The following is a 25,742-nucleotide window of genomic DNA, read 5'->3' as shown; positions in this document are numbered from 1 at the left end:
ACAACATAGTTTGAAAGCAGAATCAAGGTCAAAAGAGAGAAGATAGTGTGGTTAAATCTTACTATTTCAAGTGAAATACAGAATTGCATTATTCCTTGGTTTATAGAATGGCTGGCTGGCGGCTGCTGCGGAGGGTGGGTACATCACCAGTCACATTGTATTTCTAGGTCGGGGGTCCCCTACCTCCACACCATGGACCAGTACCTGCTCTCAGATGAGCAATGGCATTAGATTAGAAATAAACTGCACAATAAATGCATTGCACTTGAATCAGTCCCAAACCATCCTTCCCTCCACCAACCCATGGTCTGTGGAAAAACTGTCTTCCGCAAAATCAGTCCCTGGTGCCCAGAAGGTTGGGGAGTAATGTTCTAAGTCATCTTATTGTGGGGCCCAATTAGGAATAAGTCTTAATGACTAAATGGCAGCAAAGTCTTAGGTGTTAAGACTGCAAGTGTGTGCTGGGAGATAAGAGGGGGATGCTGGAGGTCACAGTGACAGAGAATTTGAGAAATGCCATGGGCTGCAAGCTTCCTAGGGTTGTGGCTTTCTTTAATGGGTAAAATGTATTTTTTGGTCACTTTCCATATCACTTTTGAATTTCCAAGTGGCTAAACAGAAGAACTGTGCCTCAGGGCTCTTTGAACAAGTGTAGTATGGCTCTGCTCTGCTGGACCTGCTCCGTGTCATTGACCCTGAGAGTGGAATACAGTCCAGATTTCTTGAGTGGCACCAAATCGGGCCACTGGCTGCAATGGTCTGTGTTACATTGAATCATGGTGGGATAAAGAACTTTTTTTTTCTGTTTGAAAACTAACTTGGATAGAAATTAATCCCTTTCCTTCTCTTCTGCAGTGTCAATTGCCTTCTCTTCATTTGTGTATTTATAACATTTTTCTTTAATAATGTATTGAGGTTACGATATTTTGAAATTATTGAAGTGGGAGAGAGAAATAATAATTTTAACAAGCTTTGTTGAAACTTTCTGTAGCTTGATTGACTGGAATAATCCTGCCATCATTAATAAGATGTACAAGGTATACCTTGGAGATATACCACTGAAAACAAAAGAGGTAGGTTGTTTTGGTTTATTCTTACATTGTCATAAAAGCATTTTATTGACATGGTGATACTTGAACATTTTCTCCAGGTTATTTTGATTTAGGCTGAACATATGCTATAGGAAGTACTACTTTGAGACCATACTAGTGTAAGTAGATTAAAGTCTCCTGAAGTAGCTTAGTTTACCTGATGTGGTGTTTTTTATTCAGCTCCCTAGATTAGGCCTCAGTAAACATTTTCTGTAGATATTTTAGACTTTAATGGCTTTATAGTTCTGAGGCTGCAGCTACTCAATTCTGCCATAACGTGAAACCAGCCATAGAACATAACTGAATGAGCATGGCCATGTTCCAGTAAGACTTTATTGATACTGAAATTTGAATTTCTTATTATTTTGTGAAATACAATTTTGCAGAATATTGCTTTGATTTTAAAAAAAATCGTTTGAAAATGTGAAAACTTGTTTTAACTCACAGACCTTACCAAGACAGATAGTAGGCTGGATTTGGCTCATGGGCTGTAGTTTCTTGACTCCTGGTCTAGAATCTAGGACAGTAGGTGGGTTCTTCTGAATTTTCAAAGTAAGATGTTGCTTAATAACTTAAGTTCTTTTTTGTTCACTGTGTTTAGAAGTATTCCAAGTCTAAACCTAGACATACAAAATTATTTGTTTGCTTTCTAAACCATAAATAATTGTTTTAAAAATTGTATTAACTCCTGTTAGATTAAATTGAGTGTAATAGAGACTTCCCTGGCTGTCCAGTGGTTAAGACTCCCTGCTTCCACTGCAGGGGGCAGGGGTGTGATCCCTGATTGGCGAACTGAGATCCCTCATGCTGTGACACAGGCCTCCCCAACCCCCCAAGAAGAAAAAGTTGTGTACGATGTAGCAGAAAGAACAATGAGTTGGGAATTCTCACCCCACCCTGATTCTCCTCCTGAATGGATGCACATAAATGTTTTGGAGAGGAGAGATCTGGCTAATTGCACAACTTTTCTGGGCATCATGTTCTTCATGTAGAAGACCCACTAGGTCAGTGGTTCCCAGAGTGTGGTCCATAGGTCACAGAGGGTCTTTAGAGGTTCACAAAGCTAAGACAGTTTTTGCCTTTTTTTTTCTGTGTTGAATTTTGCACTGATGGTGCAAAAGCAGTGATGTGTGTCACTGCTGGGACCTTAGCATGAATCAGAGCTGTGTCATTAAATAATTATTAGGAATCATTCTGTTCTTCACTGTCAGCACTCTTGGTTAAAAAGGAGAGAGGAAATAAAACTCAGCTTACGAATATCCTTGATGAAGCAGAAAAAATTATTTTATATTAAGAGTAGAGAGACAAACTCTGGTTATTAAGATGGGTATTTGGCATGAATTTTCTCTTTTAAAATGAAAAAAATGAGGTTTCAAGAAAAACAGTTAACATGCTCTGTTGGCAATGGTGAAAGTTGAGCTTTTTAAGCAAAAATGAGAATTTTGGGAAATTTGTATTCATTGTGTTGAGCATGACAGTTTGTCAGTATTTACAGAGTTTTCTGATAAGATTGGTCATGATATTGACATGTGATTTGTGTGTGTGCGGATGTTTTATAATGAAATATTTGCGTAACTCAGTGAGCCAATATTTTCCAAATGACCAGTGTTGTTACAGAAGCATATAAGGGTAAGGGAGCCATTTAATACAATTTAATAGAGTGGTGGAATTTAGTATACTGTAACAGAGTATGCAGAGGTTCCATTGATACATTTTCAAATCCACATGACAACCTTTAAGAAACTATTTTATATCAAGTTTGTGGAAGTTTGTGGGTGGTATCTGTATTTAGAATATCTGTAATTAAGAATATCTGTAATTACCTGAAAAACCTAATAAAATAATCACCATTTTTCCAGTTACATATCTCTGTGAAGCTGGTTTTATTTTTTTTAATATACTTAAACCAAAATAACATATCACAACAGATTAAATGCTGAAAAAGATACAGGAATCCAGCTTTCTTCTATGAAAGTGGATAGTGAAGAGATTCACAGAAAAAACAGTACCACTCTCTCAGTGTAGTTTTTTATTTTGAAAAATGTAGTTTTTTTTTTTTTCCCAGGATTTTTTTTTTTATTTCAACATATTTTCATTATAGAAAATTTAGCAAACACAGAAAAGCAATAAGAAAATTAAATTTTATCTGTATCCCACCACCCAGGGCTAATAATTTTAACATGGTGTGTATCTCATTCCACTTTTTTCTATACATAAATATCACTATGTTGTATTTTTTTAAACATAATTGAGTTCTTGTAGTTCCACAAAGTTCTTTTATTATTTAAACAATGTTGCACACACTTTTCCATGTCATTGTGTTCTATAACATTTAATAGCTACATTGTATTACATTTATTTTTTTTAAGTTGGTCTGTTGCTTTTATTTTTTTTTAAGTTTTCTTTTTTTTTTAATTTATTTTATGAAAAATGTAGTTTTTAATTTGTCTTAAAAGTATGTTATTTATGAAAATATATCCTGGCTTTAATACTATTTTTAAGTGAATAAGTACTTAAAATTTTTTCAGTTTTAATTTCTAATATAGTAAATATTCATAGATATTCTAGTATAAAAGAAAGATCTTAGGAAGCTTCAGTAGTTTTTAAGAGTATAAAGGGATCTTGAAACAGAAGTTTTAGAGACCATTGATTTAGATGATCTCTCATGATTTCTTTCAATTGATAATAATTTCGAAGTGCTGAATTATAATGTTTTCAACAGGGAGCAGTTCTGAAGCCAGAGCTGAAAAGGGACCCAGTCAGCACAAGGGTCAAGTTAAAGATTGTCCCCCACCTTCTTCGTTCTAGACAAGCTGCCGAAACGTTCCCAGCTAACATTCAGGTAACTTATTTTTTTTCAAGAGAAGTACGACCTGTTTACAACTTTTATGTCTATGTAACTAGAGAAAGAACTGCATTAATGAATATTCCGGAGGTAGATTGATATGTATAACAAGATTAATGAGATTCTTTTTTCTCTCTCAAGTTTAGCTGTAGAAAATACTTAAAAATTTTTATTATAGAGACTTTCCTGGTGGTCCAGTGGTTGAGACTGTTTTCCAGTACAGGGGGTGCAGGTTCCATCCCTGGTCGGGGAGCTGAGATCCCACATGTCTTGGAGCCAAAAAACCAAAACATAAAACAGAAGCAGTATTGTAACAAAATCTGTAAAGATTTTTTTAAAATGGTCCACATAAATATTAAAATTTTTTGATTATAGAATATATACTATAGAATATATAGAATATATACTATAGAATATATAGAATATATGGTTACCATTCACTCTAAATGTGTGGTGATAATCCCTTTCAAACTAGTGCTTTTCTGAGTGGTGTTTTTCCAAAAATGGTAGCAGCAGAAACTTGTTCACTAAAGTGGGATAATGAGTCATCCTTGCTTGGAGCCCCACATGTAGGCAGCGGCCACAGCCTCTGAGCTCTGCCGCCTCAGTATCTTCATCTCCCTAGGGCAGGTGCTGACGTTAATGGAGATCGTCACTTCTTGTTTTGCTTGTCACAGTTGTCTTCTTTGTTGCCCTGTCTTGCCCACAGCCAGTCTGTTTTCTGTGTTGCCACCAGAGTTATTTTTGCACTTGGAAATCTTTGTACTCTTTGGGTATGGGATATGAGCCCCTCCGCAAAAGCCCTTGCCTTTCATCCAAGTGATGTCCAGCTCTAGAGACAATTTGTTTGAGCATGGTTTTGTCATTAGTTACTCGCTTCTGATCTTAAATAGGGCTTCCCTGGTGGCTTAGTGGTAAAGAACCTACCTACCAATGTAGGAGAGGCGAGTTCGATGCCTCGGTTGGGAAGATCCCTTGGAGAAGGAAACGGCAACCCACTCCAGTGTTCTTGCCTGGGAAATCCCATGGACAGAGGAGCCTGGCTGGCTACAGTCCATGGGGTTGCAAAGAGTCAGACATGACTTAGTAACTATAAACAACAACAAATACAACTTTTCATCTTAAATAAACCTTAAGGTTTTTCCCCTGTTTTTCTTTAAACATTTAAAAAAAATCTGTAGAATGGGTGTAATGATAGAAGTGTTGTAAAGACTTGAGTGAGATAGCTGATAGAAGATTTAGAGCATGCTGCTAGTTCTCATTCAGTGAGAAAGTTCTCAGTAGATGGTGGAAAGGCAGCAGTTATTTCCCACCTGGTCTCGTATCTCAGCACCCCTCGCCCTGTACCTTACGTACCAGCAAAGATCGTTGCTCTTAAGTGTGCCGTTGTCATGGCTCTGTTTCATGACTCCTGGTGTAGTGCCCCTCCCCCTGTGGCCTGGTAAACATCTACTCCGGTTTCAGGATTTTCTCTAGTGTGCCCCCTCCTATCTAGAATGTTCTTATTTCCTGCCTCTCCTCCCTTTCAGTACCAAAGTAAGGACACACTCGTCTTGCTCACTGTATGTGTATGGTGGACATTGACTTCTCTCTTCATGTCTCTCCCTCTTAAGACTTATTTAAGTGGCTGCTTCCTCTTCCTAACTTCTGTCTTCATCTCTCTCCTTCTTAAGGCTTATTTGTTCTACTTCCTCCTTCTAGGTGATACAACTTTTATTCCCAGTATCTGCTGTCCAATATTTAGTAGTAGTAGTGTTAGTCACTCAGTTGTGTCTGACTCTCTGCGACCCCATGAACTATAGCTCACCAGGCTCCTCTGTCCATGGTATTCTCCAGGCAAGGATACTGGAGTGGGTTGCTGTTTCCTTCTCCAGGGGATCTTCCTGACCCAGGGATTGAACCTGGGTCTCCAGCATTGCAGGCAGGTTCTTTACCATCTGAGCTATAGGGAAGTCCTTGACTGATTTCAAATACTGTATTCTGTGTTTCCATAAACATAAAATAATCACAGAGCTTCTTCCATTTTGCTTACTAGGCACTGTTTTCCCTCATAGTGGCTTAATAATTTTGGTTCAGAAATGGTGGTGGTAGTAATGCTACATTATATAATAAGCAGCTAAAATTATGTGGCAGAATATTCATAGATCTCATGTAGGTGTACACTTTGTCAGTCAGTTCAGTTCAGTTGCTCAGTTGTGTCCGACTCTTTGTGAGCCCATGGACTGTAGCACGCCAGGCTTCCCTGTTCATCACCAGCTCCTGGGGCTTGCTCAAACTCTAGTCGGTGATGCCATCTAACCATCTCATCCTCTGTCATCCCCTTCTCCTCCCACCTTCAATCTTTCCAGGCATCAGGGTCTCTTCAAAAGAGTCAGTTCTTCCCATCAGGTGGCCAAAGGATTGTAGTTTCAGCTTCAGCATCAGTTCTTCCAATGAATATTCAGGACTGATTTCCTTTAGGATGTACTGGTTGGATCTCCTTGCAGTACAAGGGACTCTCAGGAGTTTTCTCCAACATCACAGTTCAAAAGCATCAGTTCTTTGGTGCTCAGCTTTCTTCACAGTCCAACTCTCACATCCATACATGACCACTGGAAAAACCATAGCTTTAACTAGATGGACCTTTGTTGGCAAAGTAATGTCACTGCTTTTTAATATGCTGTCTAGGTTGGTCATAACTTTTCTTCCAAGGAGCAAGTGTCTTTTAATTTTCTGGCTGCAGTCACCATCTGCAGTGATTTTGGAGCCCAAGAAAATAAAAGCCTGTCACTGTTTCCACTGTTTCCCCATCTATTTGCCATGAAGTGATGGGACTGGATGCCATAGTTTTAGTTTTCTGAATATTGAGTTTTAAGCCAAAATTTTCACTCTCCTCTTTCACTTTCATGAAGAGGCTCTTTAGTTCTTCGCTTTCTATCATAAGGGTGGTGTCATCTGCATATCTGAGGTTAGTGATATTCCTTCCAAAAATCTTGAACCAGCTTGTGCTTCATCCAGCCCAGGATTTCACATGATGTACTATGCATAGAAGGTAAATAAGCAGGGTGAGAATATACAGCCTTGATGTACTCCTTTTCCAATTTGGAACCAGCCTTTTGTTCCATGTCCATTCTAATTGTTGCTTCTTGACCTGCATACAGATTTCTCAGGAGGCAGGTCTGGTGTTTTGGTATTTCCATCTCTTCAAGAATTTTCCAGTTCGTTGTGATTTACACAGTCAAAGGCTTTGGTGTAGTCAATAAAGCAGAAGTAGATGTTTTTCTGGAACTCTCTTGCTTTTTTGATGATCCAGTGCATGTTAGCAGTTGGATCTCTGCCTTTTCTAAATCCAGCTTGAACATCTGGAAGTTCATGGTTCATTTACTGTTGGAAGCCTGGCTTGGAAAATTTTGAGCATTTGCTAGTGTGTAAGATGAGTACAATTGTGCAGTGGTTTGAACATTCTTTGGCATTGCCTTTCTTTGGGATTGGAATGAAAACTGACCTTTTCCAGTCCTGTGGCCACTGCTGAGGTTTCCAAGTTTGCTGGCATATTGAGTGCAGTACTTTCACAGCATCATCTTTCAGGATTTGGAATAGCTCAACTGGAATTCCATCACCTCCACTAGCTTTGTTCGTAGTGATGCTTCCTAAGGCCCACTTGACTTCACATTCCAGGATATCTAGCTCTAGGTGAGTGATCACACCATTGTGATTATCTGGGTCGTGAAGATCTTTTTTGTACAGTTCTTCTGTGTATTCTTGCCACCTCTTTTTTTTTTTTTTTGCCACCTCTTCTTAAAATCTACTTCTGTTAGGTCCATACCACTTCTGTCCTTTATTGTGCCCATCTTTGCATGGAATGTTCCCTTGGTATCTCTATTTTCTTGAAGAGATCTCTAGTGTTTCCCATTCTATTGTTTTCCTCTGTTTCTTTGCATTGATGGCTGAAGAAGGCTTTCTTATCTCTCCTTGCTATTCTTTGGAACTCTGCATTCAAATGGATATATCTTTCTTTTTCTCCTTTGCCTTTTGTGTCTTTTCTTTTCTCAGCTATTTGTAAGGCCTCCTCAGACAGCCATTTAGCCTTTTTGCATTTCTTTCTTGGGGGTGGTCTTGATCACTGCCTCCTGTACAGTGTCACAAACCTCCATCCATAGTTCTTCAGGCACCCTGTCTATCAGATCTAATCCCTTGAATTTATTTCTCACTTCCACTATATAATCATAAGGGATTTGATTTAGGTCATACCTGAATGGTCTACTGATTTTCCCTACTCTTCAATTTAAGTCTGAATTTGGCAAGAAGGAGTTCATGATCTGAGTCACAGTCAGCTCCCAGTCTTGTTTTTGCTGACTGTGTAGAGCTTCTCCACCTTTGGCTGCAAAGAATATAATCAGTCTGATTTTGGTGTTGACCGTCTGGTGATGTCCATGTGTAGAGTCTTCTCTTGTGTTGTTGGAAGAGGGTGTTTGCTATGACCAGTGCGTTCTCTTGCCAAAACTCTTAGCCTTTGCCCTGCTTCGTTTTGTACTCCAAGGCCAAATTTGCCTGTTACTTCAGGTATCTCTTGACTTCCTACTTTTGCATTCTAGTCCCCTATAATGAAAAGAACATCTTTTTTGTGTGTTAGTTCTAGAAGGTCTTGTAGGTCTTCATAGAACCGTTCAACTTCAGCTTCTTCAGCATTATTGGTTGGGGCATAGACTTGAATTATTGTGATTTTGAATGATTTGCCTTGGCAATGAACGGAGTTCATTCTCTCGTTTTTGAGATTGCATCCAAGTACTGCATTTCAGACTCTATTGTTGACTATGATGGCTACCCCATTTTTTCTAAGGAATTCTTGCCCATGGTAGTAGATGTAATGGTCATCTGAGTTAAATTTGCCCATTCCAGTCCATCTTAGCTCACTCATTCCTGTAAATGTTGATGCTCATTCTTACCATCTCCTGTTCGACCACTTCCAATTTGCCTTGATTCATGGACCTAACAACATTCCAGGTTCCTATGCAATATTGTTCTTTATAGCATTGAGCTTTACTTCCATCACCAGTCACATCCACAAGTGGGTGGTGTTTTTGCTTTGGCTCCATTCCTTCATTCTTTCTGGAGTTACTTCTCCACTGATCTCCAGTAGCATATTGGGCACCTACCAACCTGGGGAGTTCATCTTCCAGTGTCTTGTCTTTTTGCCTTTTCATACTGTTTGGGGTTCTCAAGGCGAGAATACTGAAGTGGTTTGTCATTCCCTTCTCCAGTGTACCACGTTTTGTCAGAACTCTCCACCGTGACCCATCTGTCTTGGGTGGCCCCACACAGCATGGCTCATAGTTTCATTGAGTTAGACAAGGCTGTGGTCCATGTGATCAGTTTGTGATCTTTTGTACTACACTTTGTTCTTCAAAATTAATGCAATCTCTTTCACACAAGTATTCTAGCTGACAGCTGTAGGAAGCCAACAAGTAGCTTCAATAAACCGTCTGGATAACAAACACAGTGGTTGATGGTTCAAGCCTGCGCTATTTGTGGGGCTACTGCTAGGAAGCAACACAGAGTTCATGCTGCAGTGGGCTACCACTCTTACGCAGAGGACATCAGCAGATTAAATGATTTGGGAGGTATTAGTTTCTTAATTACATGTGAACTTATTTTGAAAACATGTCCTCTGCGTGAGAGTGGTGGCCCACTGCAGCATGAACTCTGTGTTGCTTCCTAGCAGTAGCCCCACAAATAGCGTGGGCTTGAACCATCAACCATTGTGTTTGTTATCCAGACTGTTAATTGAAGCTACTTGTTGGCTTCCTACGGCCATCAGCTAAAATACTTGGTGAAAGAGAACTGCATTAATTTTGAATAACAAAGTGTAGTACAAAAGACCTACTGTTGAATCCTCAGTTGTATTTGAAAATAATAAATTGCTGTTCTTCTTAATTGGTATTCTTGATGTTCTCTTTTCATAGGTGGTGTATGATGGACTCTTTGGTACAAATACAAATTCAAAATTAAGAACATTATCCCTGCAATTTGTGCATCACATTTGTGTAACGTAAGTTTCTTGCACTGTTCATAAAGTTTTCAAGCCAGTCGGAGCAATGTAGGGATGTAAGAGCATCTTACCTAGAAAGAAAATGTGTTTGCTTACCTTAAAATATGTCACATTTTGATAGATGATTTAAACTTATATTAGTTATGTCTCTGTTTTAAGTAATTATCTGAAACAATACTTAATTACGAGATTCTTACATCTTGCTTTGTGTATGTGTTGTTTTTTAACAAGCTGTCCAGAAATCAAGATTAAGCCATTAGGTCCAATGCTTTTGAATGGTCTCACCAAGCTAATCAATGAATATAAAGAAGTAAGTGACTTGGTTTTTTTTTTTTTTTAATTTTTGTTAATATTTTAGTTTTTAAATTCTGTTATAAACTTTCTTGGTCTGTATGTTGATACAGTTAAAGTTTGCTGTTGTTCCATCATTTCTTAACATTTTGAGGTGGTGTAAATTTCAGAAATTACCACCATCTTTTGCCCCTTTGTTGGGAAATAAGCATTAAAAATTGATATGGACCTTGAGGTGGTCTTATCATTTCTTTATGTAAAAAGGTACATTTTATTTTAGAAACTGTGCAAAAATGGAATGAAAAGAATTAGATTTTATTTTATGATTTATTTCCATATAGGTCTATTTGGATTTGCTTGTATTGAGAAACAGTGTTAATGCTAAGAGACTGAGATTTTATTGATTCAAAACTGTCAAAACATGCATTCAGTAAATTTTTGATTCCTTAAACTAAGTGGGATGAGGATTCCTTGGATTGTAGTTTTTCAAATCCTGTGTTTTCTTGCTGTATCACTCTTACCATTTCTAGTGTTCCAAGGGAATTGGCTAAAAAGAAAAAAGGTAAAGTTTTAAGAACTCTAGTTAATGTTCTTTTCCTAAGTCTCAGCTAAATATGAATGCATGTTTGCAGTAGTATAGTGGCCAGTATTTTGCCATTTGGAGTTAGAATTGAGTTTGAATCCTAGCTTTGTTCCTTTGTGAGTAACTTAAATTCTTCGGACCTCTGTTCTTTAGTAGAAGAATGAGGCTAATAGTATCATTTAATTGGATTATGGTGAAGATTAAATGATTATAGATGATTGTGAAGATTAAATGAGCTAATTTAGCACAGTGAAGACGTGTTAGTGGATATTATTATTATTGAAAACTGTTCACTTGTTGTACAGCTGTGCTTTGGGGCAGTCCTAGGCCTGACTCTCCTGTCGTCTTCTGTTGAGTGAGCAGAGCTTGCATGATGCTTAAGGCCTTGGGAACCTTTCAGATTATTTTTATGGCATAGATACATGCTTTGGATGGCTGGTAGAAATAAAAATGCTTTGGGGCTTTTGGGGGAGAAACTATATATTTGAAACTAGACTAGAGTGGCCAGATAACCTACAGGGCTATAATTATCTTAACCTCCAGATGACACCTGCATGTCTTCCCAACAGATGAGCCCGTAAGAGTGGACATGTAGGTGTGTGAATCCTTTGTGAAGTGTATAAACTTCAGCTCACAGAAGTGCTGCTGTGTTCCGAGTAATGTCAGACTCCTGATTTTCATAAAGCAATGTAAAATTCTGTTTGTATCTTGAGTGGAACCCTCACTAACTCACCCAAATACTATGATTCCTTTAACTTTTTAAGGTGAAAGATATGAGAAGAAGCAATTTACTGTAGTGCAGATTTTTAGACAGTTGCTCTCCTGAGCCTGAAATTTGGGGTGAGAGAGGGTGGATCCTAGTCTGTTGGGAAGTGATTAATTTTCTAATAAGTTAAGCTGTCTTCCTAGTATGTTGGTGGTGAATTTTGGTATTTGCAGGTTACGTAGTATTGAAAGGATCCTGAAGTTAGCATCAGTGAAGAGAACTTTTCTATGACCTCTGCATTTTCCTTTTGGAGTGAGTGGGGGATGGAAAGTTTGGTTTTGTTTTTTCTTTTAGTAGTCTGATGCATCCTGGGTTTGGACATTTTTATTTGTTTTGTTCAGATTCTGGTATCATGTAGTTAGGCACAGTGAGACCTAGGTTTAACGAGGAGTAAAACAATGCATTTCATTGCAGCAAAAAGGTTTTGCCGTTTACTGTGTTTTTGTTCTGTCTGCTTTTTTGTTCTTTTTTTTTTTTTTTTTCTTAATTTCAAGGACCCTAAGCTACTGTCTATGGCATATTCAGCTGTTGGAAAACTCTCCAGGTGAGTAAACTCCTCTTCAGTGAGAGATACCTTGTTGGTAAACTAAGAATTGTGGCATTTAATAATGGATGGACAGTAAATTTGTTATGATTCTGAAAGGAAATTATTTAATGGCCATAGGTTATTTAGAAGGATAATGATGTGAGACGTCTTAATTTATATTTCAAGATATGTTACCGTATTAAATGGCAGTATTGAAATGAGATTTTGAGCTGGATTGTGTCCTAACGTGGTAGTTTTCTTGTACCCTACATAGAGACATTTGATTGATCTTAAGTGTTCTTGTTACGACTTATTACTAGCATTTTAATATCAATAATCAAGGGTTTTTCTAGTGATTCTCTCTTCTGATAGTGTTACAATTCTTGAGTTTCCAAAGGTGGATTTTTTTTTTTTTCTCCTTTGTTTAGTATGGTTTCCTGCACCCACTTCTTCCTGGTTCCCTCTTTCTTCACATATTTCAGAGCAGGGGTGAGAGGAGCAGCATCTTCAGTGGCCCAACCGCTGCCTGCACCCCTGCACAGGTTCTGCATTGGCCTGTGGAAGCTAGGTTGGGCTCTTCTGCACTGTGTAGGGAAGGAGTTTGGGGGCTCAGAAGACAGTCATTTCAGATCAACTGATACAGCACAGCATTGTCAACAGACCTTGTCCTCTGTGTGCTGGCATGCAGTTGACAGAGCTTCTTGTCACCGTAGCCTTAAATAGCATTTAGTCTCATCTCTTTTGTTTATTTCAAAATCAGAAATGTTAACTGAATGCATGGAATATTCTAGTGACACTATCTGGATAACACGTATATTAATCTAGAGTTACTTGGATTAGACAGTAGAATTAAATGTTGACTTTAAAACAATGTTTGGGTCTTTGGGGAGGTAACCAGTGGTGCTCACATGGCGCCCAGAGGTGAAGGTGCAAGTTTAGGAACATGTGTATTTAGTTTTGTTCTTTTCTGCCTTATGGAAATGTTTTATAGTAATGATGGTCTCACGTTCTTTTGCAGTCGAATGCCACATTTATTCACTAAGGATATAGCTCTCGTGCAGCAGCTTTTTGAAGCCCTGTGTAAGGTAGGGAAACACCTGGCAAGTGTGTGCTTTCTGTTGGGATGCTCAGCCGGAAGCTCAACCGTGAAGGGAACACTGTTTTTATCATCTTTCACAGGAAGAGCCCGAGACGCGACTCGCTATTCAAGAAGCATTATCCATGATGGTTGGAGCTTACAGTACTTTGGAAGGCGCACAGCGGACTCTCATGGAGGCACTTGTGGCCTCGTATTTAATAAAGGTAGGTCCAACTGTGTGAACCACAATGGCTGGTAGTGTACACATTTTATATTTTTATGATCAAAATTTGAATTGCTTTTCTTCTTAATAATGAAGAGGAGTATTTGCTTTCCCTTGGACTGTGATTTATGATTTGTTTTTGTTTTTTTTTTTTGCCCCTGTAAAGTCTTTTATTGTCAGTCTTGCCTTTCAAACCAAGGTTTCTAGGCACAAACTAGGCATAGAAAATAGCTGTTTGAATGGAAAACTCTAATGTGATATGTTTTTAATTCTTCGTTATGGGAACATGATTTTAGAGAAGGAGTAGTGATATGCACAGAGGCCTTATGTTTAAAGCCTTCCTTGTTGGAGAACTGTTCTTAATGTCACGTTCTCCTGGTTGGAAGTGTTTTCTTTGAAGTGGTAGCTGAGCCCTACAGTCCCTTGGAGTGGAGCTCTGTAGGTAGCATTGGGGGAGAAGAGCAGAAGGAAAGACAGATTTTATGTATTAAAATGAGTCTGTAGGAAATAAGCCAGTACCATCATACATACTCTTCTTTCTTTTAGTCCTCTTCATCTGCCTGTTGTGGAAGTTTGTAAGAGAATTTTTAATATCTATGCTTATGTACACATAGTGTTAGTCACTTAGTCATGTCCAACTCTTTGTGACCCCATGGACTGTAACCCACCAGGCTCCTCAGTCCATGGGATTCTCCAAGTAAGAATACTGGAGTGGGTTGCCATATCCTTCTTCAGAGGATCTTCCCAACCCAGGGATCAAACCCAGATCTCCCGAATCACAGGCAGACTTTTTACCGTCTGGGCCACCAGGGAAGCCCAGTATACATATACACGTGTATATATGTGATATATAATACACAGTATAAAATTGTATATTATGTATTGCTTTAGTCAGTTTTTTGACCTCTATTTGTAGGAATAGAAAGAGAGGGAGATTAAAGAGGGGAAAATGTCAAATATTGGTGAGATTAATACAATTTGCATCTCACTGAATTTGGCTTCCATATTTATATTGAGAGAATTACTAAAGGTTCAGAAACGTGTCTGGCTTCTGTTGAAACAGAACAGGATAATTATGAACATTCAGGAATCTTATTATATAGAGAGTCCCATTGTTAAATGCTCTTGGTGTCTAGTGTACCTAGTTCATGGTCATATAACATGAGCAAAGTAGTATAGGCTTATTTGGAAGCTCGTTAGAATCAAATACTTAAAACTCTTCATCAGTAACCTCATAAGAAAATGGAATGCTTGTGTAGTGCACATGGGTACTGGTTATACTTAAGCAGATCAAGTCACGTAACAATATTACCAAGTCATAGGTGATTTGGTTTGTTTTCCCAGACTCCATGTCAGGCAGCCAGACTGAGGGCTAAATCATACAGACTAGTCCTTAGTATATTGCCCTGTAAAGGGAATGCTGCAGAGGAAGAACACCTGGATGAATGAGGGAGCACATGTTTCTAAGCACCTCTCATCTCACTTATGTTGTGACTGGAGGATTGACCCAGGGGGAAGGTACATGAGAATAAAGCTTCAGCATCGTTAGACTCTACAGCTGCTTTTTCTGGTTGAACTTTGTATTTATAGATTGCAGTCTCAATCTGTATAAGTTAATTGGTTATAGGTGAAAGTGAAAGTTGCTCAGTCATGTCCGACCATTTGCAACCCCATGGACTATACAGTTCATGAAATTCTTCAGGCCAGAATACTGGAGTGGGTAGCCTTTCCCTTCTCCAGGGGATCTTCCCACCCCAGGGACTGAACTGGATTCTCCTGCATTGCAGGCGGATTCTTTACCAACGGAGCTATCAGGGAAGCCCCAATTGGATATATGAGCTGAGATTTTGCTTTGGAGTCATTTTTAATTTTAGAGCTAACCTGAAAGTGTTGGCGATATTTTACTTTAGATTTGTAGGGACTCCAAGTAGGCTCTGTTTGTGTTCCCTGCAAACTATATGAATTTCACTCATGTGACTGAGAGCTTGAGAGTTGAGGAAACAGAAGTGGTGGCCGGAAACTGCCCCTGTGACCTTGGTCCCATGGTCGGGCTGAGTATGGGCATCTACAGAGAGATTCTCTGATAGCGGTCTTGGTGGGGTTTCCTGCTTTACTTGGAAGATCCCCTTAGGACATAAAAGCACTTTTTAAATAATGCCTTTGTCCAGAGACTTTTAAACAACATGATTAAGGATCTTAACTAAAAAGATTTGTATTTATTTAGATATATTTATTGAAATATCAACTTAAATTTTGATTGTTTACAGTTAAAACTACTTACCTTGACTGGAATGAGTTGTTACTTGAATTTTTTTTTTTTTTTTTAATCTCTGTGTTATGTGTCTGTGTGTGTGTGTTTATGTGTCAAATAGCCTGAAGTTCAAGTTCGACAAGTGGCTGTGAAATTTGCCAGCACGGTGTTTCCCTCAGACCATATTCCTTCCAGATACTTGCTCTTGTTAGCTGCAGGAGACCCGTAAGTTTCAAAGGTGTTGATATGAACTTGGGTTTATTTCAAATTAAGTTGAAAATTGAATAAAATTTATGTTGTTCGTAGCATTAGTCTGTGGAATTTAGAAGCAGTGTATTAGAGTTAAAAATATGGCCCCCTTGACACAGCATGCAGACCTGTAGTCATACCCTGTCTTGTTATTTCCTGTGGGTAAAATTCGAAGATGCAAGCCACATGACTAATGAAAGTTTGAAAAAGAAGTGGTTGCTTCTCAAGTATTTTATGATTCTTTGCATGTAGCCAAGAATATACTTAAGACAGATGCCAGATAAAATTGTTGCTCTTCGTCTTCATATGATCATTCTCCGGTTGGTGAAATTTATTTATCTTTCTTACCTTTTCGGAAGGCGGGAAGAAGTTCACGGAGAGGCACAACGAGTTTTAAGGTGTCTTCCTGGTAGAAACAGGAAAGACAGTGCTTCTAAGCAGATGCCATCTTTCCCAGAAATGGTATACTATATCCAAGAAAAGGTATGGTATTTACTTTCATATTGTTAGTTTGAGTCATATAGTGAATGATGAAAATAAACATACTATTTTTTTTGGTGACACTTTGTAAAATGCTAATCGCTAAATGGTGAACAGTGGTAAAGTTTCTAACAATGTTAATATTTACAATAAGAGGGAGGTACAAGATGAGATAAATAAAAATCTCAAGTGTAATTAATCTGCCCAAATCTAAATTATTTAGTTTCTTTTATGCTCTTCAACATTTTGGCTGTGTTTAAAATTTTTCCCCTTGGCAAGACATGCTTAAAAATATTAATTCTTATTATTTTTGTGTTTATTTTTTAAGTCATGCCATGCAGCCTGTGGGACCAGGGATTGAACCTTGGCCCTCAGCAGTGAGAGCATGGAATCCTAACCACTGGATTGCCAGGGAATTCCCCCAAATATATCTTTTTATTTTTAAGGGCATTATTTAAGGCAGTTTAAATTTAAGAGCACTTTAGGGAGCACTTCAGATTTTTGCCCCCTGTGTCCATGAGAGAACTTCATACCTGCTTTTTGCAAATCTCCTGTTTACTGGTAGATCAGACAGAGGATTGGCAGTCACAACCCAGACCTGCCCGCGTTTTTACATGAATGTTTCTGTAAGTGTGCTGGGGGACAGCTTACTGCCTTCATCTCTGCTGGTGGTCTTCGCTTTTTGCGTAGACAGACATCTTACAGGTGCTGGAGGGCAGTTTGTGCAACCATGGTTCTTTTCCCCATAGCACTGCCATAATTGGGGGCAAAAGGTGCTTTCATGCTAATATTTTTCTTCTACCTTCATTATTAATGAAAATAGCCGGCATTCAGTGCCCTGGTGCGACTGTGTCAGTAGATGCCCGGAGTAGGTTTATTCTTTTAATTTTTACTTCCTACTGTGTCATCTTTGGAGCTTTTTCTTTTTTTCCTTTCTTTTAATTAAAGTGTAGTTAATTTGTAGGTTTCTTCTTTTTTAAGAAGCCAGTCAAAAGGCAACACATCTGTCACTTAGGGTTTGAGGTCTGTGCACAATCAAGCATGAATAATGTAAAAATGTTTGACTAGAAAAAATAGTAGCAGACAATAACATAGCTAGAAATACAGTTATTTTTGAGTCAAGCAAAGGTACATGTGCTTTGTTTTTCAGTAACTGATTTGGGGGGTTTCTTTTTATTAGGCTTCCCATCGAATGAAAACACCAGCCAAGTACATGACTGGGACCACTGTCCTTCCATTTAACCCAGCAGCCTTTGGAGAGGTAGGACCGGGGTATATTTCTCTTTCGCTTTTACAGAACGTTCTTAAAGATAATGTCACAGTCAAAGAGATGTCCGTGAATTTTTTGTGTTCTAGGTAAAAACCCATACAGTGATGTTATTGTTTTATATCAGATTGTTTATTAGGAAAAACAGTGCTTGATAATTGGTGTTGTTTTAGTTCACAGCAGAGTCAAGAAATATATTTATCTCAGTGAGATTCTCTTCATGAGAGACCTAGATACTTTACATTGAATGCTATTGGGAAGTCACAGCAAATTAGATTTGAATTTAAAGCCAACGATATATTGAGGTTATTTGGAGTATCTAGCTTTGGAGGTTGGAAGGTTAGGTTAATTTACCTCATTTACTAAGGAAAATTCTATTGTTTCAGTCATTGGCTTGAGATAAATGGCAAGAGATAATCTTGTTCACGGTGAGTGAGAATACTCACGATGGAATTGCTGCCAGTCCTGTTCTAGCTGTCAAGGAAAAGAGCTTCCAGAGGACTCCTGAGTAGCTAATTTGTATCAGAGGTTTTTAATGATGTCGTAGCTACTCTTCTGTAGATGATTTGAACCCATTTTCTCAAATTCTTATGCCGGTGGAGATTAAATTCAACTGGAGTTCCACAGGAATAGGTCATCGGCCCTGGGTTTCTGCCTAGTGTCTGTCTGTCTCTCTCTCATGAACACACACACATCTCTAAAAAAAATTATTTTCGTTATACCTGTTTTAGACTTTAAAAGTTGAGTGTGCATTTTAACTCCATTAAACTCTATTAAAAAGCACTCTTTGGATTATAAAAGCTGGTTATGTAAAATTATAGTTTTTTCAGTTCACATATTGAGTCATGTTTTCCAGCTACTGTGAGGATTATTGAATAGCTTTGTGAAGGATGGTGGGGGCATCAAAGCTGGGAACTGTCACTTTGAAGAACATCTCCCACCTTGATTTTTTTGAGAAGCTTATCTGGTGTCCTGCTTCCTTCCACCCGTAGATCGTCCTGTACTTGCGCATGTGCCTGGCTCACAGCGCGGGGGTGGTGCCTACCTCTCAGAGTTTAGCTGATATGCAAGACCACGCCCCAGCCATTGGACACTACATACGGACTTTAATGTCAGGCAGCCAGGCGACACCCTCCTCCTCATCTTCCAAGAGTGGGGAAACCAACCCTGTGCAGATCTACATTGGCCTGCTTCAGCAGCTGTTAGCAGGTGTTGGAGGTAGGAGGTCATGATGTCGAGGACGGATACTAAAGCACTTAAGCAAAAATCTTAATTTTAAACTCAGCTGACAATTTTCACCAAAATTATTTTCTCTCCTCTCTCCTATAACCGAACGTGAATCTTTCTTTTCTAAACTTGTCTAATTTCGGCTTTGATACACTATTTCTCTTTGCAGAAAGAAATGCTAACAATAGATAATACATTTTTACTTTGGAAGTGGGAGTGAAGAACAGGGCATCTTTTTATAGACAATAAGGCTGTAAATTTGCTGTATTGAGTCACATACTGTGTTCAGGTTAACGTTTGTTTTGTAAAACTGGGAAATGCCTCCTGAAGATGTAACCTTATGCTTTGAAGGAATTTAGTGATCCCTGTATGTATCACTTTTCTTGAAATTAAAATGCTTCTGAATTCCGTCTTATTTAGGTTTGCCAGTCATGTACTGTCTATTGGAAGCTGTCTCAGTGTATCCAGAAAAGTTGGCCACCAAATTTGTAGACAAAACTGAATGGATAAAGGTATATCCTTTGCCTGTGTGTTTCTTTTTGATTCTCTGTGTTTTAAACTTCAGTGTCATGATTTCGCCTTCCTACCAGGGTTCCTGTGACCTTTTTTGCCTTTAGGTCACTCTGAAAACTCTGATCATCAGACATTTCCTAGGAAGCTTGTAGGTCAGGTGATCTATTGTTTGTGGCAGTGATCTATTTAGGTGAGAGGGGGAGATGAATTGAGAGTCATATAAGTGAAAAAGAATTATTTTTCTGCTTTAAAAATAAAGAAGTAATCATTTTGTATAGTTTAAATAAAACATTATGTAAAACATCTTTCTCTCTCGACTGCCCAGATTCCTTCCACTTCCTGCGTCTTCCTCTCTCACCTGACAGACATATAGGTTATCACTTATTTGTATACAGCGTCCCTTCTAGAGTTTAGTTACACATATATATGCAGATGAGATCAGCATTTTAAATTTTTCTTCCTTTTTTCACATACAGGTGTTACACAATACTTTTTCGCACTGTTTTGTACCTTCTTTCACTTAGCTTTAGAACATGGACTTTTTCCTGCATGACTGTAGAGAGAACATCCTCTTTGTTTTAACAACTTCTTTATTTTCCACTCTATGGCTGTGGAATTATTCTTGGTGTTCAGTCGGTCAGTTGTGTCCAACTCTTTGCGACCTCAAGGACTGCAGCACGCCAGGCTTCCCTGTCCATCTTCCAGAGCTTGCTCAAACTCATGTCCATTGAGTTGGAATTACACTAGATCCTTATTGATGGTCATTTAGGGTACTTCCAGACTGCTGCAATGAACAGTCTGTCATTTTGAATACGAGTGGGTGTATTTTTAGTTGGATTCTGCAGAAACGGAATTGAGGACACATGGATGCAATTTTACTAGACAGCACACATCCTCCATATGAGAAAGTGAAAGCGAAAGTGAAGTCTTGCTCAGTCACGTCTGACTCTTTGTGACACCATGGACTGTAGCCTGCCGTCCATGGGTTACAGGCTCCTCTGTCCATGCCATTTTCCAGGCAAGGGTACTGGAGTGGGGTGCCATTTCCTTCTTCAGGAGATCTTCCCAACCCAAGGACTGAACCCGGGTCTCCTGCGTTGCAGGCAGACGCTTTACCATCTGAGCCATGAGTAGTTCCAATTCAGACTCCACCAACCATGTTGGAGAGTGTTTGGTTCCCATGGTCACACTGAAGGAGTTGCCAGGTTTAGCAAATAAAATGCGGGATACTCAGTTAAATTTGAATTTCAGATGAGTGGAATGAATAATCTGTCTTAGTACAGGTCTGGCTTATGTAGTTCTATGTACCTCTTGTGCTACATAATGCAGTTCTTTTTGGAAGGTACAGTGTGAATTATGGTAAAATGTACAGATTCTTTTAAGTGTGAATGCATGAATGTAATTTACCAAGAGGAGTGAGTTTTGCCCTTTTCTAAAAAAATCTAATCTCATGAAATTGCATCTAGTTCAAAAAGATTTTTTACTCTGTGGAGATTTGCTGATTTTAAAATGATTTTAGACCTTGGCCTTGTAGATCAGGGGTCATTGGCCTGCGGTCTGTGCACCACATCTGTCCTGCCTCCTGTTAGTGTGGCCTGCCAGCTAACACTAGTGTTTACATTTCTTAAGGGTTGAAGGAAGAATCAAAAGATAAGTAAAATTTCCTGACATGTGGAAATGATAGCGTCAATAAAATTGTACTGGAATCCAGCCACACCCGTGTGTTGTGACTGCTTTTATTAACACAGTGGCAGAGTAGAACTGCTGCATCATTTGGCTCTCTGTAGAAAACATGTAAGCCTCTGTTTTAGATCAGCTGTATATTAATTCCACCTGTTTTATATTTTATATCTTTGATGAAAATGCGCATGATATTTTGGTCTACCCTGTGTGTGGTCAGTCATGTCCAACTCTTTGTGACCCTATGGACTGTAGCCCACCAGGCTTCTCTGTTCATAGGGTTCTCCAGGCAAGAACTCTGGAGTGGGCTGTCATACCCTACTCCAGGAGATCTTCATGACTCGGGGATCGAACCCACATCCCTTATGTCTCCTGCTTAGGCAGGTTCTTTAGCACTGGCACTTCCTGCCCCCTCCTGGCCCATGCACAGGCTCTCCAAAGATGAAGGTGCATTTTGAGGCAAGGCACTCCTCTCAGGACAGGATGTGCCTAGCTCAGGCCTTCGGTGACTCTGTTATTCAGAATTGGTAACATCAGAAGTCTGCTGGCCCCTTATCCTGCAGTGACATTCGGGCACATGCAGGTCCCTTTCTTTCTTGAAGAGGAAGAAGTTCCCAAAGAATAGATTGGGGTTGGGGCGGGGCGGGGCGGGGGGTGGTCCTCTGTGCTAAGGACCTAGGGAAGTGCAGGAACTTGCCAGAAGGGAGAATGAGTGCCCTTGTGGTCCAGAGGGCAGGGATGGTGCAAGGGCGCCCCCACGTGGCCAGAGGTGCCACCTGCAACCACGTGTTCTTTCCCATGGGCCACGTCCATCAGATGCCTCAAAGCTAAAATGCTCATTTTCAGAAAGGGAGGGTAGCTGGGCTTTATTTTGTTTTTAAATAATAGGTTGTGTCCTTTTCTCAAAAATACCAGTAACTTGAACATTGTAATGTATCATGTATTCTTTTAACTTTAAACGTTAGAAGTTGTCAGCAGGGAGATGATCCTTTATCATGTACATATTTCTTTCTATTTTGCTCAGAGTCTGATGAATAGCAGTAAAGAAGAGATGCGTGAACTGGCAGCCTTGTTTTATTCCGTGGTAGTATCTACAGTGTCGGGAAATGAGCTGAAGTCAATGATAGAACAGCTGATAAAGACTACGAAGGACAATCATGTATGTGATCAGTTTTGCCTTTATCTTTGTGTGTGTGTGTGTGTGTGTGTGTGTGTGAAATAGAGGTTTTACAAAAGCATCTAATATATTTTTTCTATGTTCTCATTTGTAAAATGAATGCATAAATTGCTTGCTTTTAAGATGGTAAAGGTGAAATGAGATAGATAGCACATGGATCCAGTCAGTCCAGTCGACAAGTTTGCGTGCCCTGTGTCTCACAGGCACGGTTTTCGGTGCTACGACGAGAATGGGGAGTAGATACACGAGAAGCTCTAGTAGTACTTGGTGCTCAGAAATGCTGGTTCCTTTTTTCTTCCCCATCTCCTGTCACCTCTCTTTGTACCTGTCCCATCAGGAAACACTGTTGAAGTCATGTGCTTTCAAATATTCTATTGCCTGCCGTGTTTGGAGGTTTTTGCAATTAGAAATAGGCTCTAGTTCGTTGTATTTTGTTGGCAGTAGGGGAAAAATCATGCTTGGAAATTATGATGGCATAGTTATGTAAGTGTTATAAGGGAGAAGAAAGCATGTGTGCTTATCAGAGAGCATTGAGGGAGTCACCTCACCAGAATTGAAGTATGGGATTAGGGAATCCAAATATAAACTCAACTTCTCAGAATTCTCTGTGTTTGAAACTCTAGGTTTCTCTTGTTCGCTAGCTGATTTATTAACATCCCATGGAGCCTCCCATGATCACTTTATTCTTTGGCCTTGTGTTTTATGGGGGAGATGACTGTGATAAACACAGTTATTGCAGTGCATTCACACACGTGTGAGAGGGAGACAAGACATATGCTGTTGTGTTGTTAAATCCAGAGCCCGGAGATACAGCACGGATCCTTGCTTGCACTGGGATTCACAGTAGGAAGATATTTGGCTAAGAAGAAAATGAAAATGGCAGAGCAGCCAAACGTGGAGACACATGCTGATTTCCTGCCCGAACAAGAGGAGCTCATTCAGAGTGCCACAGAAACTATTGGTAATTAACGTGTTTATGCTGATGTGGATGTCAGCATAAACAGGTTACAAGATTTTGAATGAGGTTAAAATTTATTGTAACATTTTAATTTCTTTTTATAGTATTGCACTCTAAACACGCAAGCTTTTTCACAAAATCTTGATGTTAAATAAATTCTGTTTTTAATAACACTGAAGGTATTCCCATTTTTCCATATATTTTTTCTATTTGTTTCTGTTTAACAGAGGTGATTCCATTATGGGAAAAAATTTAAATGTCAAAAAAGGACCCCACTCTGTGGTGTTTTATTACTAAAGAAATGATAACAAATTATCAACTAGAATATATTGTAGACTTTGATTTTTATTTGCTGTCTTTAAGAAAATCTCAATTACGTCTCTGGTTGCTTTGTATTCCAAGGGTGATAAAGTATAATTCTCTTCTGTGTAAATGTGTTCACAGGCTCATTTTTGGATAGTACCTCCCCTCTCTTGGCGATTGCTGCCTGTACAGCCCTGGGGGAAATTGGCAGAAATGGTCCCCTCCCAGTCCCCAGTGAGGGGTCGGGCTTTACCAAGCTGCATCTTGTGGAAAGCCTGCTAAACAGAATACCCTCCAGTAAAGAAACAAATAAGGCATGTCTCTTACTTTTACCCTTCTCTTCTAAAAACTGTTTAACTTTGAGTTGTGGGTGATTTGTATATAGCCTTGATATGTGTGCCCTTTTGACTCAGTTACTCCAATTAAGGCCCATAACTTGTTAAGATTTGGGTAAAGATTAAATGCATCAAGTTTATTCTTCTGTCATGCAAAAGGTAGGTAATAAAGTGTTAAATAGTTATATGATTTTTATAATTTCAGACCAGATCTAAATCTTAGCCTCCTTATAACCAGGTGGGTTTTAATAAGTTTGGGCATTAGTAAGCAGTGTGAGTCATCTCTGAGGAAAAGGACCTTGGAATGTGAATGTGAAAGTCACTCAGTCGTGTCTGACTCTGCAACCCCATGGACTGTAGCCCACCAGGCTCCTCTGTCCATGGGATTCTCCAGGCCAGAATACGGGAATGGGTTGCCATTTCCTTCTCCAGGGCATCTTCCCAACTAAGGGATCGAACCCAGGTCTCCTACATTTTGGGCAGTTTCTTCACTGTCTGAGCTACCAGGGAAGCCCAGAGGATCTTTATAGTATTTTAATTTTAGATAAAAACCTTCACAGACTTTAAAATTTTTCTTTGGAATAAGAGTACCTCAGTGTTGAAATGTAAGATGATTTAATGAACAGAAAAACTCAGTTTACTACAAGTTTAATAAATATGTAATCTTATTCTCAATCTAGCTATTTTTTAAAACTTACCGAGAAGATCGCAATGTAATTTTTATTGGCTGCTATTAGCTAGTCATTACCATCCAAGCATATGCTGAGTGCTTCACATGCTTTTGTTAACTGAATCCTCAGGCCTAGTGGAGTAGGTATGCTTGTCATCTCTGTTTTCCCAGAGGAGGAAAATTCAGAAAAGTGAAGTAACTTGCCTGAGGTCACACAGCCTCAAAGGCTACTAAAAATGGTCTAGCTGTGACCTGATCTTAGGTTCTTCTGGGCCCAGAGTCTACATTTATAACTGTTCTGGTTTGTAGGGTACTGAGCTAAAGACTGTGCTTCCTTCTTTTGTAGTGGTGGACCCTTAATAAACTTAGTTTCGTGTCTTTCAACCTCCAGTGTATTATATACATAATTCTGTAAAATTGAATGCTTAAAAAAAAAACACTGATGCATTTAGTTAGACAGACTCCTCCACCCTACCTTCTCATTTTTCTCCCAGAAGACTTTTTCTGGGGCCAAGTTGTTATATAGTTCATTAAAAAAAAAATTTCTCTGTTCTTCCAGATGAAAGAAAGAGCTATCCAAACACTGGGGTATTTTCCAGTTGGCGATGGAGATTTTCCTCACCAGAAGCTCCTCTTGCAAGGTCTGATGGATTCTGTGGAGGTATTTATATTGCTATCTGATTGTTAAGTCATTCAGACAAAAGGCATTTTTTTATTGTTGGAATTTTGCATGTTGTGAGGTTTTAAAATGAGACTTTTATTCATTCATTCACCAAGTGCTTACTGAGTACCAGCTGTGGGCTGTGCTAGACATCGCATTGATTGAGTCACCTGTGCGGGGAAGTCCCTATCTCATGATTTGTTCTGTAAAGTGTGGTGCAGGGTGAGTAGAAGGGGAAATACACCCAGTCAGCTGGCTGTGGGGAGTAGGTGCTGGTGTTCTGGTTGCTCTTGAGTCTGATGTCTTCTAGATAAACGTCCAGTGTGGTGGAGAAGACCTCCAAGTAGACAGCTGCTAGCCAGTGTGATCAGTGACTCAACACAATTGGCCCCAATCAGGCTTCGGTTCTTTTCACTTACTCACATTTTTCTTCACCGGCCTCTTTGTCTGTCTTTGTTCTGAGCTTCTGAAAGACCCTTATTTACTTCTTCTTTCTCAGGTTGTTGCTGTACCTCTTTGGAAAACTCCCCTGGCCCTTCA

The 25,742-nt window shown here is 39.2% G+C and overlaps 1 protein-coding gene across 17 annotated transcripts in view; it reads left to right on the top strand.

Annotated features, from left to right (window-relative positions):
- ECPAS (Ecm29 proteasome adaptor and scaffold) overlaps positions 1 to 25,742 on the top strand; it is a 107,488-nt gene that overhangs the window by 47,718 nt on the left and 34,028 nt on the right. For 12 of the 17 annotated variants that reach the window (XM_086315939.1, XM_086315947.1, XM_086315946.1 and 9 more), the window contains 16 exons: positions 992 to 1,073; positions 3,814 to 3,933; positions 9,879 to 9,964; positions 10,196 to 10,274; positions 12,099 to 12,148; positions 13,149 to 13,215; positions 13,310 to 13,432; positions 15,804 to 15,907; positions 16,291 to 16,414; positions 17,592 to 17,672; positions 18,671 to 18,896; positions 19,326 to 19,417; positions 22,123 to 22,257; positions 23,074 to 23,236; positions 23,678 to 23,850; positions 25,101 to 25,202. In XM_086315939.1, coding sequence (XP_086172065.1) covers positions 992 to 1,073; positions 3,814 to 3,933; positions 9,879 to 9,964; positions 10,196 to 10,274; positions 12,099 to 12,148; positions 13,149 to 13,215; positions 13,310 to 13,432; positions 15,804 to 15,907; positions 16,291 to 16,414; positions 17,592 to 17,672; positions 18,671 to 18,896; positions 19,326 to 19,417; positions 22,123 to 22,257; positions 23,074 to 23,236; positions 23,678 to 23,850; positions 25,101 to 25,202 — 1,807 coding nt within the window. The remainder of the gene's footprint in view (positions 1 to 991; positions 1,074 to 3,813; positions 3,934 to 9,878; positions 9,965 to 10,195; positions 10,275 to 12,098; positions 12,149 to 13,148; positions 13,216 to 13,309; positions 13,433 to 15,803; positions 15,908 to 16,290; positions 16,415 to 17,591; positions 17,673 to 18,670; positions 18,897 to 19,325; positions 19,418 to 22,122; positions 22,258 to 23,073; positions 23,237 to 23,677; positions 23,851 to 25,100; positions 25,203 to 25,742) is intronic. The other 5 variants (XM_086315951.1, XM_086315954.1, XM_086315955.1 and 2 more) reach the window with 1 other exon arrangement.

Source organism: Bos grunniens, chromosome 8 (assembly GCF_055505025.1).
Source record: "Bos grunniens cultivar Pamir isolate PY7600 chromosome 8, Bosgru_T2T1.0, whole genome shotgun sequence".
Taxonomy (NCBI): Eukaryota; Metazoa; Chordata; class Mammalia; order Artiodactyla; family Bovidae; genus Bos; species Bos grunniens.
Note: the sequence above shows the minus strand (reverse complement) of the source record. Positions and strands in the feature narration are given on the sequence as shown.